The 18,752-nt window shown below is 40.4% G+C and overlaps 1 protein-coding gene across 1 annotated transcript in view; it reads right to left on the bottom strand.

The window, feature by feature from the left end:
* Positions 1-17,170, bottom strand: part of RAB3C (RAB3C, member RAS oncogene family) — a 122,494-nt gene extending 105,324 nt beyond the window's left edge. Inside the window, exons 1-2 of the mRNA XM_064402927.1 lie at positions 17,012-17,170; positions 9,072-9,299 (exon numbers count right to left, since the gene is read on the bottom strand). Of these exons, the coding sequence (XP_064258997.1) occupies positions 9,072-9,299; positions 17,012-17,035 (252 nt within the window). The 5' untranslated portion in view covers positions 17,036-17,170. The remainder of the gene's footprint in view (positions 1-9,071; positions 9,300-17,011) is intronic.
* Positions 17,171-18,752: the final 1,582 nt, after the last annotated feature.

Genomic DNA, 18,752 nt, shown 5'->3' with positions numbered 1-18,752 from the left:
AGGCAGCTATAAAAATGTTATACCAGAAGGCAGTCTGGTCACAGGTCAGGGGGAGCTGCAATTGAAGCATGGCAGTCTAATGACTTGTTGGCCTAGAACATGGCAGGATGCATTTCCCTGGAGTCCAATGAAGCAAACTTCCTAAGACACACTATCCACAAAGTGTTCTGGAAAGGATCTTACACTAGCTAAGTTTCTCTTAAAGAATTCCCACATAAGCTTGAGGTTAAAGAGTGAGATAAGCCTTATTTGGAATCTCAGTTATGCTATAGATTTTTTTCTTTCCAATTAATATATGCCTTTGAATACAGATGTATAATTTTTCTAATAACAGGAGCCTTGTCAAAGAATATTTAAAGTCCAGCAATGTGAAGTAAGCATCAGATGTTCTGTAAACCACAGGACTTTGTAGAAGAGTGAAATCCTTGACCCAAGACCCTACAGGCAATTTTCAAAAAACTGTTGGAATATTGAGAAAAATAGTGGAACTTAATGCTGGTTGCAGTTGCAGAACTGACATTAGAGAACTGATTCACACTTCCTCTTCAAACTATTTGAGGCCAGGAATTTGCAACCACATGGGTGAGCATTTTAGAGCAAACATGCAGCATCAGGACAAAGGACTGCCTAGACAGGGTGCTGAACTTATAGTCACCATCCTTTTTTTTGAGTTGGGTTTAAAGACAGTGTTTAAAACCCTCAAGACAGGCACTTTTTAACAGAAATAAAATTGTAATATCTCACAAATATTTGAACAGCCAATGCTGCATTTTAAAAAAATACCATATGAATTTTTAAAGGTACAATCACTGGCCAACATGGCCTGAACCACAAAGTGTACATGTGGTCTTTGCACTGAAGTCTGAATGGAACATGCCTTCTACATCGTCAAGGTCTTTGGTACTGAAGATTGAACCCTGATTCCATACAAGAAATGCAGTTCGTTTTACTAGATGTGTATTGTTTATGTTGGATTCATCTACATTTTTACACATTGAATACTTCCCAAGGCAGCATTCTTGCAAACAGTTTTTAATAAGTACAGTTCTGGGTTTTCCAGTAAAGGACTGTAGTATCACATCTTTTAGCACTTTTATAGTGTGATTTTGTAGTGTTTTGTAGTGTGCAAACAAATAATACCAACTATCACATATAGTATCTCATTTTTCACACCACTTATGGTGCTCTAATCATAAACTCTTGGTCCCATTTTCACTCAGATTCTTGGTGCTTTCTCTCACATCCTGCCTCATAGCATGAGCAATTGCAGTCAAATTTCCAATATCAGCACACATATTATCTTTTCAGTCTCTGCTTATATTTCCCTCTGCTCTGCTGCCTTTAACATTTAAGCTACAGTAGTTATTGATATTGTTATACATTATATAGATTATTTAAATTACCAGCATGTACTAAAATTTAGAGAAAAGACAAACTGTCTTGTCTCCTTTCAGGTAAGCAGTATCTCCCCTCCTACTGTTCATTACTACTTGAATGGTTGAAAATGAGCTACTCCAGCAATTTTTCTCTAGGTTACCTACCTAAGATGATGGAAAATTGTAGCTGAATTGGATCCATGGGTGCAACTTTAACACAACAGAAAAACAGATACAGGAAACAGAATAGAGAATAAACAGGGCAAGGTAAAGAGAGCATTTGATCCCTAAATTCAGGAAATATACAACTTCTGAAATTAACTAAAACTCCTTTAAAGCTACAGAGATTAAAAATCCTGGTGGTGCTCTGATAGGTCTGAATACAATAGCTCTCTCTGTACTATAACAGGCTTTCTTTTAAGTGTACAAATTTTCAATATCTCTTGTTGACAACTACAGATGCTATGAAAAATAAGGGTAAAAAACAATTAAGCAAAAATAATCATTAATAAATTTCACAATATTTCTGAGAAATAAAGTCTACCAAATATGACTTGCACATAAGTGGAAGTACTCTCAATGAATATGTAAGAAGCACCATATGAAATAATACTGCATATGTATGAAAGGAGGATCCTACCCCAAAACTTCAGACTCTTCAATGATTTATATTGTGGAGAAATAAGCAAAATAGGAGAAATGAAATAATTCAGACAGACCATATCCAACTACAACTGGATAACATTTACCCGTTGAAGGGCATCTTCAAAGTGAAACAAAAGCTTCCTAGAATTTGCCCTTGTTTCAGCTAATCTTTCTGGAAATGTCCAGAAAGACTATAGCATTCTATCTGTCAAAACTACATTACTCATTAACAATCTTTTCTCGGGAATGGTTCCTTTAGGACCTTCTGACACCAACATTTGTAAACATATTGCTTATCACAGTGGACACGTCAGCCCTGCTTGTGTCTGCCTGGAGGTGCTGCTCCTTCAGACCAGGTCTGTAACAGCAAAATAAGTTGTAACAGGAAGCACTACAAGGCTATCAAATTTGTCTATGCTGTGAAACTGCCATCATGTTTTGTCAAACTGCTTTGACTCAGGCTTGCAAGCACTAGCAGTTCCTGGGCAGAGTTCAGGACTTAGCAAAGGACAGAGACCTTTCTCATACAAGATCAGGATGAGTCCATTCTCTTTCAAAAACTGAAAGAGTTTAAACTTACGGACAAAAACTATTCCATACCAGCTGAAAACCAGGGCCTAGGGTCAGTCTTAGAATGTCTCGTTTACTAATACAGCTGAATCCAGAGAAATCTCAAATTCCAGCACTGGAACGGTGTCCCCATGGAAGTAGTCACTCCACCGTTCGGACAATGCTCTCAAGCACATGATGTAACTCTTGGGGTGTCCTGTGCAGGGCCAGGAGTTGGACTTGGCAATCCTGATGGGTCCTTTCCACCTCAGCACATTCCAAGATTCTACATTACTCTCTACAAATCACTTTGTCTGATGTATTACAGTATACACATTTGATTTTCATGCTGAGATGAGAAAGTATAATTTTCAATATTAGATTTACTATCCTCACCTAAAAAGATTATGTATTCAGAGTAGCAGCTACACATTGTCACCAGCAGCTGAGACAGGAATAATGAAATATAGTTTGTACTGGCTATCATAGAAATTAAAAACACTCAGATGAGACAGATGTGACTGAAAATCTTGCGATGAAATACTTGCTACATTTGCTATCCTCTTTCTCCATATGCTACTCCTACCTCTTACTTTTATTGCTTCAGCTTTCACTGTCTTTCTACTGAACCAGTGTATTTAGCGATTCCTGAACTGATTCTTATAGCCCCAGTCAGTGTTTCAGGGTATTTCTGCAATATTACACTGCCTCCACACTTTTAAGTTACTGCAAAATACCCACCAAAGACCTCAGTATCAAGACAATATTCATGCATATTGGTACTCTACAGACCATTCTACCACACACACACTCTCTCTCACACTTTTTTCTTTTTTGTTTTTAATTTGAATTCTATGTACTGCTAAAGGAATGTTCGGAAGCTTGCAGAAAAAAAAAATTAAAAATCAGGTGCCTAATATTTATAGATTTTTTTAATAGTTCTAATAGTTTTAGTTTTTGAATGATGACATTGTATTTTCTCAGTCAGCTTACAAAACCCAGTCCTCACTTAGCCTTTAAGCCTTACGATGATTTATAGAAGCTGTTGATGTGAAGGAAGCAACATTTTGGGTATCAAATGAAACTGTCACAAACACTTCTGAGAAGGAAATGCTGACACAGGCATCGTTTATCCTGTCTTCTCTAGGAGGATATCTTTCTATATGATTATTGCATCCCATTCTTGAATTGTACAGCTAGTCCCAGGGAAAAGCCATCTAAGCAGCAAAAGGCAGTGCAGTGTTCTTATTTGATATTTGCATCAAAGTGCTACAATCAGATACTGTTGTATGAATACAGTTATAATTCCTTTGTGCAATACACAGACCACTGAGGGACAACTTGATACTTTATTCCTCAATCAAAATTTGTACTGAAATTGGTTTGAAATCACTGAGGCTTCTGATAAAGTAAATTTTAAAAATGAGCCAAAGACAAGGTATGGATAAACTGTCGGTTAAATATGTTACACCTCTCTTTGAAAATTTTATGCTTTCTTCTAAGAGCCAATATCTGGACTTTGTTTTTCCTTATGTTTTTTCCTCCCTATCCTGTGGTGTATTTTGACATGTTAGCTAACTAATTCTGCTATCCAAATAAGCTTATAATTTCTCCATAAACTACTGCAGGCTGTTATTTGTATTATATCATTGACAGTTCCCAAAAATAATGCAAGGTTTTACAACACTACAGCTACAGATAGATTTAAAAGGTTCTTATTTTTATTTTCTGATTTTCACATATTTGAGCTTTTAATAGCTTTAGTTATAATGTATTTTTGTCTGAATTAATATTGAGAAATCATTTTTTAAAATTCAATGTAAGTTTGAAAGTGAGAAAATTTTATAGCTTACTGGTTTCAGCTCTTTCCTTTAATATTACTAATTCAAACCAAATGGAAGGAAAATATATTACTTTTTATTATTTGACACTGTAAAACATCCTAAAGCCCCTTAATGGACTTTGATCCTGTGTCTATATGTGCTGCATACAGACAAGTTGTCTTTACAAAATTTTTGTATAGTTTCAATGGAGAAATCAATACCTTTTTAGGTAAAGCACAATTTTTTTTGATTCCTGTCTTCTAAAAGATAAGAGACGTTAATATTCTGTCTTCCTAATGTCAATAGCAGATTGTCACACTTAAAATGTGCTGTGAAACAAAATTTTGGGGCCAGATGGTGGTCCTATGACAAGGTAATGTGCTACCACTAATCAATATAGCACTTGAACTCTGAACTTCTTTCAATTCCAGTAGTAAATACTGTGGAAAGATGTTTGGCTCAAAAGGAAAAAAAGAAGAAAAAGCTACAGTGTTCCCAGCCGGCTCTTTCTGACCCTTTGAAAATTATATTACAGCAAGGACTGGAGGGAGCCCATTCTCCATGACTTGAAAAATTACCGAAGACAGTTCAAGAATAAGACACTATTGCCTCCAAGCAAGAAAAAACCTCAAAGAAAAGACTTCCAGGGTGTCCCAGTATGTAAACAACACCTATCTCATTCTGATAACTCTTCCTATTGGATCCATAATAATACACTGTGAATTTTATTATTAAATAATGGCTCTGCTTCCTTGAGTGCCCATGCTGACTTTAAACAAACTTGTAACCTTCACTGGTAAGCATACAAGAATCTTATTCTGACAGAATCTGCAAGCTCCTACAGGCTTCAAGTTGAACAGAAAGTATCTTGTTGAAAGTACTATTAAAGAGGAGTATTAACCTAGAAGACAATGTACAAAATTGTAACAGGAAAAATTGGATTGAATTGATTGTGTGTCTACATAGGGAATTACAGTGACTTAACAGCATTACTATTTATATATTTCTGCATTTTATTGTCAAGCAAGAATAGCAGAGCAGCATCATTCCATATATTTCTCCACTTAAGTGTCTGGCAAAGTAATTCAGTTCTAATTTTGTCATTCAAAACACAATTCAAAGTTGCATCTGTAGTCTTCTGAGTTTACAAAACTGTGAGATTTTCAATAATTTATTTCATATATGCTGAATATCAGCTACCACATGATGCCACCAAATAGTTTGTTGCTGATTTTGAGTGTTATAACTTCATGCAAGTATTATAACCTCATGCTTCTACTCAGATTTAACATCAACTCACACTCACTATGATTAATTTGATTTTATATTCTATCTAATATAAATTGTCTTTCATAAAGGAACAAATAAATAAATAAAATGGAAATTGATATTACAAGAGCACTATTCATTTTAGAATGTTATCTGCATAACCAGTAAAAATAAAGTATAATATAATATAGACACTAGCTACATATATAGACAATGCCTATTAAGAACAATTCTCCTCTGGATATAACTTAGGAGACAGGATAATAGTGCTCTATTTCAGATTTTGTGCACTAGAATAGCTTTCTGAGATCCCTTACTAGTTTTGTTGAAGGTCTCAGAGATGCAACAATCTCTGAGATTGGATTTACTAGCAAGCTTAACTGCAACGCAGTGCTCCAACACAGAACACTCCACCTAAAAAGCACAAACAGCTAGAAGTGAACTGTTAAATTTGACTTAATTTGGTAAAACCCTTTCCTGTGAAAGTGTGATCTGAAGTCTTGTCTCATCCCAGAGCACGACTGTTCAAACAGGTAGGTCTCTTCCATGCTCTGACCCTCTGTTTCCTCTTCCCTAAGGAACACAGAACTCTTGGGTTTGTTTCAATCGTTTTGGTTTTTTCAGGCATGAACTGTCAGAGCCTTTTTGACTCTGATGTTAATGCCATGCAAAGCACAACAAAATACATTTTGCTACAATTGGGAAGAATACAGCTGCTACATCCCATCTATGCCAGGGATAGACCATAGGGATAGACCATAACACATCTACATAACTGGACACCTTTGAGCTAAGCACATATTTGTGACATGGAAAGGCAAAAAATATACTGGTGTCAAATGACATTACAACCTTGTAAACCAAAATTGCTATTTTTGCTAGGAAAAACATGAACAATAAAACCTACTATAATGGTAACTTGGTAATTAAAAGAAAAACTGTGTAAAAACTGTAATATGAACACAATTTTATTGCTCCATTATAAAAAATTAATAAGGTTCTGTCAATGCAGTCTTCCACACTAAACTACTAAAATGAAATCAGCATGTTATTGAAGTGTTTATATATATATATATATATATATATGTATATACATATGTATCACATTATATTCACGTGATATATAGTTACCTAGCATGAACCACTGTTATAACAATAGTGATAACCTAAGCGTAAAAACATTGAGAGTTTTTATGCTTAGGTTATCACTAAAGTAAACAAAAGTCTTTGTTCTAGTTCCTAGAGGGGATAGAACAATAAATTATTTGAGATATCAAGGGCTGAAGCCTAATGAGATAGAGTCTTGAGAACCCTGAGAAATTCTCCATTGTACTATATTAAGAAAATATACAATTTATCTGCTGTTTAAATCATGTTAGATGAACTGATCAGATTTGAACCAAGATTTTCTGAGATTTAATGGCTGCCCATTGTTAAATGAATTTTAAATTATCTGTATTCATTAAAAAAAATTAGAAAGGGAATATCTGGGGTTTAAGGCTCTTACAAACATTTCACAAAGGAAACACTGCTCTAAGTCCTCAAGCACACCAGGAAGACCTGCAGCTCTTGCTCCAGAGCAAAGGCCTTGCTATTTCTCCCTCTTCTTTCAGTCTCACCCTCTCCTTTTAGTATCACCCTATCAGAATGAGGTGATGTATCAGTGAATCTGTCCTAAATCCAACAATGTCCTGGGGTGCACCCTGCACAGCTGGGCAAGGGAAGGATTCTCCTACTTTGCTCTGCATTCCTCTGCCCTAGAGGAATTGGGGCTTTCAGGGGAATGATGCCTTAGGATTTTAGCTTTTAAATTTTTCAAATTCTGTACTGCTTTAATGTATAACTCTAAAACATTATATAGAGTGTTAGCTACTGTCTTCAGATTTTAGTCAGAGAAAACAATTTCCCTAGGCCTGAAGCTGAAGGACACCTTACTGTCTCAGGCCCCAAAAGTACAAACAAAAATGAGTTGGGGGCAGGAGCAAACTGGGGGTATATGACTTCATTGCCTGAAGCTGTAATGGGAGGATTAACCCCTGGTACGTAAATGGACCAAACATATCTGTCTGAAAAACAGATCCTGACCATTGTCCATCTTGGGTGTAGCCTCTCGGAGGCTTCTGACTGCCCAAGGTGTACCTGTTGAAGGCCTTTAATAAATACTTGCTTTTACTCTCTTAATCTGGTCTAGCCTCTGTTCCAGGTAGCCACTACAAGGCATCATGCACTGGGCAGCTTCACTTCAAGTCCTGTGTGTGGTTTTGGCCACCATAATACAAAAAAGGACAAAAAGGTATTAGAAAGCATCCAAAGAGATGGTGAGAGACCTTGAGGGGAAGCCATGTGAGGAGCAGCTGAGGTCACTTGGTCTGTTCAGCCTGGAGGAGACTGAGGGGAGACCTCACTGCAAGGAAGTTACAACTTCCTTCTGAGGGGAAGAGGAGGGGCAGGCACTCACCTCTTCTCTCTATGACCTATGACAGGGCCCGAGGGAATGGCATGAAGCTGTGTCATGGGGGCTTTAAGTAGAATATTAGAAAATATAAGTTGAACATTAGGAAAAGGTTTTTCACCTTTTTCAGAGGGTGCTTGGGTGTTGGAGCAGGCTTCCCAGGGAGGTGGTCACAGCACCAAATCTGCCAGAATTCAAGAAGTTTCTGACAGGACTATCTGACACAGGGAGTGATTGTTCTGTTGGTTCTGTGCAGGGCCAGGAGTGGTGTTCCTCCCAACTCAGAATATTTTATGATTCTATGGAATAAGTTTTGGCTAACATCTATTTTTTATGAGAACTGGTGGAAAAGGAAACCTATTCCCTCTCATCACATTTTCTCCACTGCATATCTTTCTACTGTCTCTAAGGTATAGGCAAGGAATGAAGGGGTTTGTATGCCTGGGTAAAACTATCTCTTTGCACAAGTTTCCTTCCTCAGCAGAAGATGGAAGATGTTTCAGGTGATCAGGATGACAGTGCAAAAAATTATGCCTTCTGTTATGCATCCACGATTACAGCTCACGCATGCATTCATAATTTTTTAAGGCAAGACACCAGATCTTAAAATTAGTGTTTCGAGATACTTTGATATAATGTGTCAGTTTCAATAGACTACATATTGAACAGATGTTTATAGCTCATTACAGAGATATTAATATGTGTCAACCTGTATTATTTCCAAAAGGAATTTAAATAATGATAAAGAACTGTACTTCAATACCTTAAAAATACTGTTTGCACTCTACTATTCAAGACAGAAAAACTATGCAAGAAATAATTAACTGCTATTTCTTTCCTATGTTCTCACTCTCTAAATATATAAGGGTTATGACACTCAATGTAAACCTGTAGTTGTGTAAATGGTATCAAAACTACTACAGTTTGCTTAATTGACAGAATTATTTTTTAGCTTACCCAAATCTGTAGCTTAATTCTTTTTTCATTTTTGAAAACCGTTTTTACTTTGAAATCGATCCCAACCGTGCTTACAAATGCAGATGTAAAGGAATCATCAGCATATCGGAACAAAAAGGAGGTTTTTCCAACACTGCTGTTGCCGATAATGAGCAGTTTGAACATGTAATCAAAGTTCTGGTCAGATGTATCTTTCTGGCCATATCTGGAATCTTGAACGGATGCCATCTGTAATTCAAAACAAAAAAGAAATATTTCATTGTCTCTTTTATCATAAAAATTGAAACATTTAGATTTTATTGGAGTTTTTCATGCCAGGTATCAATGAAGCTCAAGAAGAATATTATCTTAAAAGATTAGTCATGTGCATGCTTCAATGTGAACTTTAAGAATTGCATAGAGATCTAATTATTTTTTGTGATTCTTGTATCTAGTAGTAGTTCTGCTAGCAATAGAGGATGTAAAAATGACTGGTGACTGGTACAAAAACAAAAAAAAATCATTCTAAAAATCTGGGCGAATTCTTGAGTATATCACTAAAAATACTTGTTTTCAGAAAATGTGATGAATAGATAGTGAAAACGCAATGATAGTTCATTTGTATAAGAGAGAAATAAGAGATCAATGTTTCATTTTGACACAATAGATATATTTTCAAACAGAAGCTTAGCAACTTTTACATCTAATAAAATTCTTGAACCACTTGTTTTACTGTAAATACATTGCTATCTATTGCCATCCTTAAAAATTTACTCAAAGCATTTTTCCTTTACCAGCTTTTAGTTATCATACCATTAAATAGTGAGTATATACACCTCTGAAATAAAGTCTTGATATTTTTCCAATACTAGTATATTCTGTAGTTTTTTGAATTTGCAAAATTAATGCAACATCATCATAAGTGGCAGTTATATTAATAGAATATGAAGGTTTGGAAGGGATGTTAAGGATCATCTAGTCCCAGTCCTGCTGCCAGGGACACCTCCCACCAGACCAGGCTGTTCAAGGCCTAATTTAACTTGGCTTTGAACCAGGCCTGGGGCATCCACCACCTCCCTGGGCAACCCGTGCCAGTGTCTCACTACTCTCACTGTAAATAATTTCTTCCTATTATCTAAGCTAAATCTCCCTGTTTCAGTGTGTACCCATTTCTCCTTGCCCTGTCACTCCAGTTTCTGTCAGAGAATCCCTCTCCAGCTTCCCTGCAGGCCCCTTCAGATACTGGAAGGTGTCTGTGAGGTCCCACACAATCCTCTCTCCTCCAGGCTGAGCAGCCCCAACTTGCTCAGCCTGTCCCCGTAGCAGGGGTGCTCCAGCCCTCTCACCAACCTCCTGGCCCTCGTCTGGACTTGTTTTAACAACTCCGTGTCATCGTGCTGAGGACCCCAGAGCTGGATGCAGTGCTCCAGGTGGGGTCTCAGCAGAGCAGAGCAGAGGGGTACAACCCCTCTCTCAATCTGCTGGCCAACGCTGCTTTGGATGCAGCCCAGGATTTCCTTGGCTTTCTGGGCTGGGAGCACCCACTGCTGGCTCATGGTGAGTTTTTCAGCAGCCACCACCCCTGAGTCCTTCTCCACAGGGCTGCTCTCAAGCACTTCTCTGCCCAACCTTTGAGAGAATTGCCATGAACCAGGTGTAAGACCTTGTATTTGGCCTTGTTGAGGTTTGCAGTGGCCCATCTCCCAACAGTGTCAAGGTCCTGCTGGATGAATCAGCATTTTGAAATCTGAGTCCTTAAAATACAGTCCTTAAAATACACCTGAGTAAGCACAGATTACTGAATACTGTTAAAGAGCAACCTGTTTTGCTCTAGAGATTTCAAAGATCATGGATTCTCTTTCTAAAAAGTACACCTTAGGCTTTCACAGAAATTGCAGAGATTAGAGTGAAAATGTGACCAAAATTCTACCTAGGTTGCTCAAAAACAAATGGTAAAAATAAAGAACTTAGAGTGTTTCAGCTGAGTTTTCAAGTAAATTATGAAGTATTTTGAGAGTCTCTGGAAGTTCTTTGATTATACTATTCTAAGAACACTTTTGCATCCTGATTTGAGACAGAATGACAGACACCATAACCTAACATAAAGGCTTACAGAAAAGCAGTTCATGTAAAAGCTTTCTAATTTAGACATCTCAGAATGCATTTGGGGAATCAGAAAGGACAACTGCAACCAGGATAACAGCTGTGCACTAACCCACACTCTCAGCAAAATTTTCGTTACTGTATAATGCTTTAGATAATTCTGCTATCTCATAGCATCAAAAACATGATGCCAGCTTCTTTGGGCTACTGAAGAGGCATACAGGAGTGGGGACAAAAATCTCTGAAGAAACCTGGAAGCTCTGGAAGTAGCAAGTTTTTAATAGAGAATTCAGTGTCAGATATATACTTCATAAATTATAGGGTATAGGATATTTTATTTCAGAATTCGATTTCAGAGTTACCTTCTTCATTAAATGTAGTATTGAGTACCTACACACTTGCAACCTGAGTGTTTGCATTGGCGTTAAAATTTATTCACTTCTTCCACAGCTATGCAACAAAGAAGATTCGGAATTAAAGCCTGAATATTGTCAAACACACACATTACTAATCTTTCAGCTTTATTATTTCTATATAAAAAAGAGAAACTTTCATTACTGTCCTGTATTGTATAACTATTTGGAGATATTTTGCTTAGAGCAAAAGGAAATCAAATATTGATTAAATGAGTCTACTCACAAGTTGCTGTAAAGCAGTATAACACAGGGCATGCTGATGTTGCATAGAGTTTGCAACAAGTCAATAAGGTCTATCAGATCAAAGACTGCAGTGGCTGAGGGTGCCAGATCTGTGGTCACTGTGTGTTGCTACAACAGCCTGTTCCACTGCCCTTGTGGCTCCCCTCTCTTGTGCTGCAGCTGAAAGCAGCAGTTACCCCTTGTAGCAAGGAGGAATATCACATTCTTTCTTGATTTTATCTCCTAGGAAGCCTTTCACATAGCTTCTTCAACCAGCTTCAGATTTACAAAAAGAGGTTTAAGCTTTCATCCATTTGCTGCCCTGAATCCTATGAAGCTTCCAACTCATCCCCACACACTTTAATGCCTAACACTTCAGAAACAGTATGATTCAGTGAGCAGAGAAATCAGGAGACCTGGATTCTAATAATAGTCCTGCTGAACCATGTACATTGTGTAGCCTTCCTGAGCAATAATGTGTTTCCTGTGGATAGTTTTAAATACACATTTTACCCACAGAAATTTCAATGTCCCTCTAAATTAGTGTGGTTATGTGCATTACTCACACGGCAATTTCCTTAACATTTCTGAAAAAAAAAATTTAAACCCAATACTTTCACTGTGCCGTAAACTTACGGAGTCATTACTTGCAGTATCATAGGCAGAATTACAGGCATGTTGAATATAGAATTGAAGCTATTTCTATTTCAGGGGCAGGAGTATGTCCGCTTATTACAGGATGCAAAAGGCATAGGAAAGGACTAATTTCTTCAAGAGGATTAGTGAGGTAATAATTGAAACTGTTTGGAGAGTCTAAATTTAGGCTACTGACAGTGATCCTCTCTCCTGTCCAAAACCCAAATGAGCCTGCACTAGTGTAAAGAAACATCAAACTCTGTGCAGTTGCTAAGACTTTGCCATTACTTTCCAAACTCACTCATTCTGCAGTAAGCAAACAGACAAATTCTTCCAAGCACAATCCACATTATGCTGACAATCTAAATGATACTCTAAAGAAATACACCTGTATTTCTGCTGACTATAGGGAAAATATAAATGCTTGGTCCTCTTTAACTTTTTGAATAAGCCTGTAGCGTTTCTCTTTCTTAAATGCAAGCTGCTGACTTAAAAATTAAGTATGGAATGCACTGTAATCCACTTCCCAAGGTACTAATGTGTCAGTTCACTCCTGACAGCACTTTTCCCTACTATTGGAGGCATATGTAAAATATGAAGAAGATCGTGATGATGCTGTGTTCCACCTTTGGAAGTTATGCTGGAAGCAATCACTAGGAACACTGTGATCCCACCTGTAATTAAACATTACATACATGGATGAGAACCAAATAAACCTCGCTAACGTTATGATATTCTGTTTCAAATAAAGTAAAATGCATCCCTTTATTTTGACAAAGTTCTTTTCTCAAAGGTTAAATGGATATATTAACCAAGCATCACTTTCAACAAAACACTCTGAGTTTTCTCTTCAGTACAATTTTGGCCTTATTTGGTAAAATTGAAGCAAAAATGCACAGGGTTATTTTCATTAGCACCAAAAGCAGTCTCAAGACATTTCCTACAGGACTTGGGACAGATTTGAGAGTCAACTGAGAAGTCTAAGCTCAAGACAATGAACAGAAAACCTATAGACAGGAGATCTCACATGCTTGCTCCTTATCAAAGCCAGGAGGAGTTATGTTGCCAGTTTGAATATGGTGCAAGGACAAATAAAGGGTAGCTTTGTATGCTTTCCTGCTTACAGCACATCTGTAAACTCCTTAAACATAGATTATTTAAGGGCATAGGCAAGTTCAATCATTAAGCAGAGTTTTCTGTTCAGACCCAGGTGCTTTCCAAGTCTCATGTTCAGCTGTTTCCTTGATCCCAAAAGAAGAGGTGAAAATAGAGCAGGGTTGAGAACAAATGTCAGAAAAACTGTGTTTACCTGACACCTTCATGATCACAACAAAACATTTGGCAATGTGACTCTTTATGCGTTGGCAGGCCTCATTCTTTGGCAGAAGCAATTTGAGCAGATTTCTTACTTGAACAGCACAGGATGCTGTGATGTCCCTGGCCTGCACACAACTTTAGTTTGCACTTATATAGACACCCCACTCTGCATGCTTAGTGGAGGATGATTTACCCCTGGAAAATATGGTGCAAAAGGCAAGGAAACCTGACATTGAAAGCACTGAGATTTATTCCTTCAGGCCTTTAGCAAAAAAGTTGTTTCCTTTTAAAGACTCTAATAACAGCCATGTCTTAAAGGAAAAGATCATTAGTAAGTCCAGAGAAAATGTCTTCCTTCTATGTACAGTGAGGACAGAGACTGATTAGTGAACTTAAAGTTGTTTAAAAGAGCAATACTCTCTTCCTGTCTAGTGTTGCATAGCCCGCCTCTGAAAGTGGGGTAACTGAGGTCCTTTTTAATAGATCACTTCAGTCAGACGAGTGGAACAGCACTGACTGACCAGTGTTTATACACCCATAGTTGCAGTGGAAAGAGAAATGGTTCTTTCCTGTATACAGGGTAGAAATACATAGGCTTCTATTTCTTTCTATACAGCAGCTGACTTTAGTTGATATTTTAGTAAAAACAGAGTTTCCTGCACATGCAGCCTTTAGCAAGGCATTCTTTATGTCTTTTGCAAAATATAACTAGTCAAATGTAATCAGTGGATATTGAAACAATTGAATACAATGGAAAAATACAATGACTCTAACTTACCAAATGGTATGTAGGATGTGCAACTGAGTGACACTCATTGCACATAGTTCTCTTTCATGTGTAGATCAACCTACATCATCAGAGTAGTTAAAACATTACCAAAATCCTTATGTATAAGAACACTGTGACAAATAACCCAGCCATTAATAAATTAATTATTTTTGAGGTGAACTATCAAGACTAATCTAGGGACCGGATCTTAACTCTTTCAGAGGCATCCTATGACTTTTCTTTTCTTCTTTTCTACACTTTGTGCAAGCTGCTTACTCTCTTATATTATGGTGTGATCTTAACATTGATATCCAAAGATGCTGACCACAGCCAATTCTCACAAATCTTAATCATTTATTTTTTAACCAATTAATAAGAATTAACAAGGTTCAGTAGACAATGCACCAGCCACTTATTTGGAATTTACTGATTGCCAGCCATCTGCAGAGCACAGCTTGTAAACTAATGTACTTGGCAGCATCAGGAAAAGCCTATCTGCTTCAAGGTATTATGGGGTCAGAATCATGTATATATGTAAATGTATCCCAGCACAATCAGAAACATGTTGTTATAAATGCAAAGGGTTTTTTTAAGCAGAACACTGAAAGGCGAAGTTGGGGAATACCAAGAAGAAACTGGGATGTTAAAATACTTCAGAGAAGCTCTACCTGCTTCATGTCAGCATAGCTAGCATGAATATGGCCACACTGCCAGAGGCAGCCCAGGACAGTAGAATGTAAGGTAGTAAAAAACAGTTTTGGCAAGGCTCTAGGACCTGGATTCTTGTGGTGAGCTCGCAAATTATCCATAATTTCTCTTTCTTTAACCTAAATTTACTTTGTCTATGAAAAGGGTATCTTAGGAAGCATATTTCTAATTCCCACTCTAGGTAGCATTATTGGCAAAACAAGATACAGTCCTAAGAAAGTTAGTATAATACAGGATATTAGGAGGCCACCAAAATAGTGCTGCTATGAAAAGAAAAAATAAGAGCTGTGTCAGGCCAGGTCCTCCAGAAAAAATACATTTAGATTTACTAGAGAATATGAAAGAATTAAAATGAGATGGCTAAAGCTTTCTGCCATTTACTCTACTTAGTACAGCACTCAGGGTCATGAGACTAGGAAAGACTGTGTACCTTTTTGTTTGCCAGAGAAGCTGTATCAGGCTAAGAGACTAAGTGAAATACTAATGCCACTGTGTAGGGCACTGATGAGACAGCACTAATGACAATTCTGATCAAGTGTGTTTATGAAAGCCAAGTTCGAATGGGAAAACACCCAGAAAAGTTAACAGGAAGATGAGAAGAAAGATAAGCTTATCTTATGGCAGAAATAAAAACAAAACAAAACTGAACCAAACAAAAAACCCAGCAAACAAAACATTGGCTTGTTTCTCTGGATAGTAATCTGGTCATGGTGCAGTAAGAGCTATTTAGACTGATATATATTGGAGCAGACACTGGATCTTATCAATAGCATAAACTGAGTGCTTCTGAGCTGGAGGTTAGTAAGTATGTAACCAGTAAGTGAACAAGCTTCCACGGTACACTTCCAAAAAGGGGGAGTGGCAGAAGGAGGACAACAGACTCCAGATGAAGCTAGATCAGTTAACTAAAAGGTGTATATGAGATTCTCTGCGCACTTAGTGGCTTGGCAGGCTCTTGTACTCCAATGCTTTTACAATGAACTCACACTGACATGTCTAATAATTTTGCTGAGTGATAGGAGCTGAATTGTCATGCAAACTCCTGTATTTAATAGCTTTGTTTGTGGCCTTTTTAATCGTAATTTTATAATAGCTTCTTAAATATCTGTAAGCAGCATTTTGGCTTGCTATTGCCCTTCTCCACTGCGTTTGGATGTGTATGCTATAAATGTACCTTTTCTAGACATACCTATTGCCAGTCACAACAGGATATGAAAAACTAAGGAAAATTGTTTTAATTTCTTTCCTTGGGAAAGGAGATAATTTACAAATTATGTCCCACTTGTTAATTTTTTTCGCCCTTCAGCCACCTTTGAAACAATCTTTCCACACATAAAAACTGCTGAGAAGGGGCCCCTCTTTGCTACCCCCAGCTGTAGCCACGAGCCACCTCTCCCCGGTGTAGGTGGACAACTGCTCCATGACTACACAGGTGAAGGCATCGTGCCAACTTCCTGTGCACCCCGGTACAGCTCATCATCCAACACCTGACAGCCAGTCAGTCCCGGGAGAGCTGCGACCGGCGCTCGGGGGACAGTACCTGAAAAGCACCGTTCGATGTGCCCCAGTGTGACTCGAAACCCGCCCGCTGCCCCGTGACGGGCCCTCCTTCCCGGGGACACGACCCTTAGCACATGCCCCGGGCCCCCTACACGCAAGGGGTGTCGTCGCCCTCTGCCCGCAGCAGCGGAGCCGGCCCGGCGGCCGGGCGGAGGGCTCCTGCCCCGTCCCGGCTCTCGGCTGCACCGCGCCCGCCGCACCCCTCGCTCGGCTCCGGCCCAGGCACCGACCTGCATGGGCGCTTCGTGCCTCATCGCCGGGCGCGGCCCCGCCGCCCGCCCGCTGCCGCTCGCTCCCGCACGCCAACAACGCCGCCGCCCGCCGGGGCTCTGCCGGCAAACCCGCGTCGAGATCAGCACCGGAGCTGTCCCCGCTCCGCCCCCGACCTGCCCCGCCCTCTCTCCCGTGACCTCCTGGGAATCGTAGTCCTGCTGCCTGGGTCCCCCGCCCTCGGCTCTAGGAGAAGGGACTACAGCTCCCGAGGTGCTCGGCGTCAGGCCGCGAGCGGGCGGGGCCGGAGCGGGCAGCGCGGCGAGCGCGGAGCTCCGCGATCCCGGCTCGAGGCCTCTGAGGGCGGCGGGGCCAAGGAGCGGGGGCCCTGTGGTGGGGCGGGGGCGCGGCGCGCTGTGCCCGTGCTGAGGCGGAAAGCGGAGACGGGGCGGGCGGAGCAGGCATCGCCGGTTCGGCGGATACACTGCCCTCCCTCCCCGACCGCCCGCAGCCAGGAGGAGCAGCGACGGCCGGGGGAGCGCGGGTGGCGCTCGGGGGGCTGCGGAAGCCGCTCACCCGGGCCCGGGCGCGGCGCTGCACAGCGCCCTCTGTGGGCAGGGGGAGGGCGCGCCCGCAGGCTCCAACGACGCGGGGCCGCGCCCTCCCCGTTATCCCGCGCCCTCCCCGTTATCCCGCTCCCTCCCCGTTATCCCGCTCCCGCCGCGTTATCCCGCTCCCTCCCCGTTATTCCGCTCCCGCCCCGTTAGCCCGCTCCCTCCCCGTTATCCCGCTCCCGCCGCGTTATCCCGCTCCCTCCCCGTTATCCCGCTCCCGCCGCGTTATCCCGCTCCCGCCCCGTTATCCCGCTCCCGCCCCGTTAGCCCGCTCCCGCCTTCGGGCTGGGCCCGTTCCACGGCCGCGGCCCACCTCCAGGCGCCCGACCACCCTTCAGCTTGAGGACTGCTGGTCAATGACCTTGCTGTGCACAGTGGCTGTCCCTGGGCTGCCTTCTCATCGCACACCGCTGTCCTGCTTTCTCTTGTCTCGCTTGGCTTTGGTCCGATCGCTGACAAACAGGGTCGCGCAGCTCCGTGTCGTGCTGCTGTGCCATGGCCATAGCCCCGCGTGGACACGGACATCGCCTCTGGATGGTGGCGGCCGTTTTTGGTGTTTTAGATGTTAAGCTGTTTTAAATATCAGTCTCAGGATTTTTGCTTAACCCCATTCTCTAACGCCGAGTCCATTTACCTTAGGTTAAAATGGACAGGTCCGTACAGGGTAGAAAAATGTATAAAGGGTGTTGGAGCCAGATTTAAGATTTGGCAAGTTCTGCTCTAATGAAAGGGTGAAGATGAACCATGGGTGACTCTGGAGATGTCTGCCCAAATTTTGAGAGCTGGACACATCCCAGGCAGAGGAGAGGGCAGGAGAAGGCAGCAGTGGTGGCTGAGGCAGCATGGAAGCAGCAGTTTGCCCTGTGGGTTATCCACTTTACATATGTGATATACATTGCATGAAGTGAAGCACCCATAGGAGCTGTGATACCAACAAATTGTGTCATAGAAATATGAATATGGATTAAAGCGTATACCAGAAGAAATTTCATTCTAGCTTTGCAAGTTTTTAATTTTATTTGAAGCTGTTTATACCTACCCCACTGTAACACAGACAGGAAGTATTTTTCAAAGATGTGCATTTTTTTGGAACTGACCCTTCTTTCCAGCAGGAAACACAGAGTGTGGCAGTTTCTGCCATTGTAGA

The sequence above is a fragment of the Passer domesticus genome, chromosome Z (assembly GCF_036417665.1).
Source record: "Passer domesticus isolate bPasDom1 chromosome Z, bPasDom1.hap1, whole genome shotgun sequence".
Taxonomy (NCBI): Eukaryota; Metazoa; Chordata; class Aves; order Passeriformes; family Passeridae; genus Passer; species Passer domesticus.
Note: the sequence above shows the minus strand (reverse complement) of the source record. Positions and strands in the feature narration are given on the sequence as shown.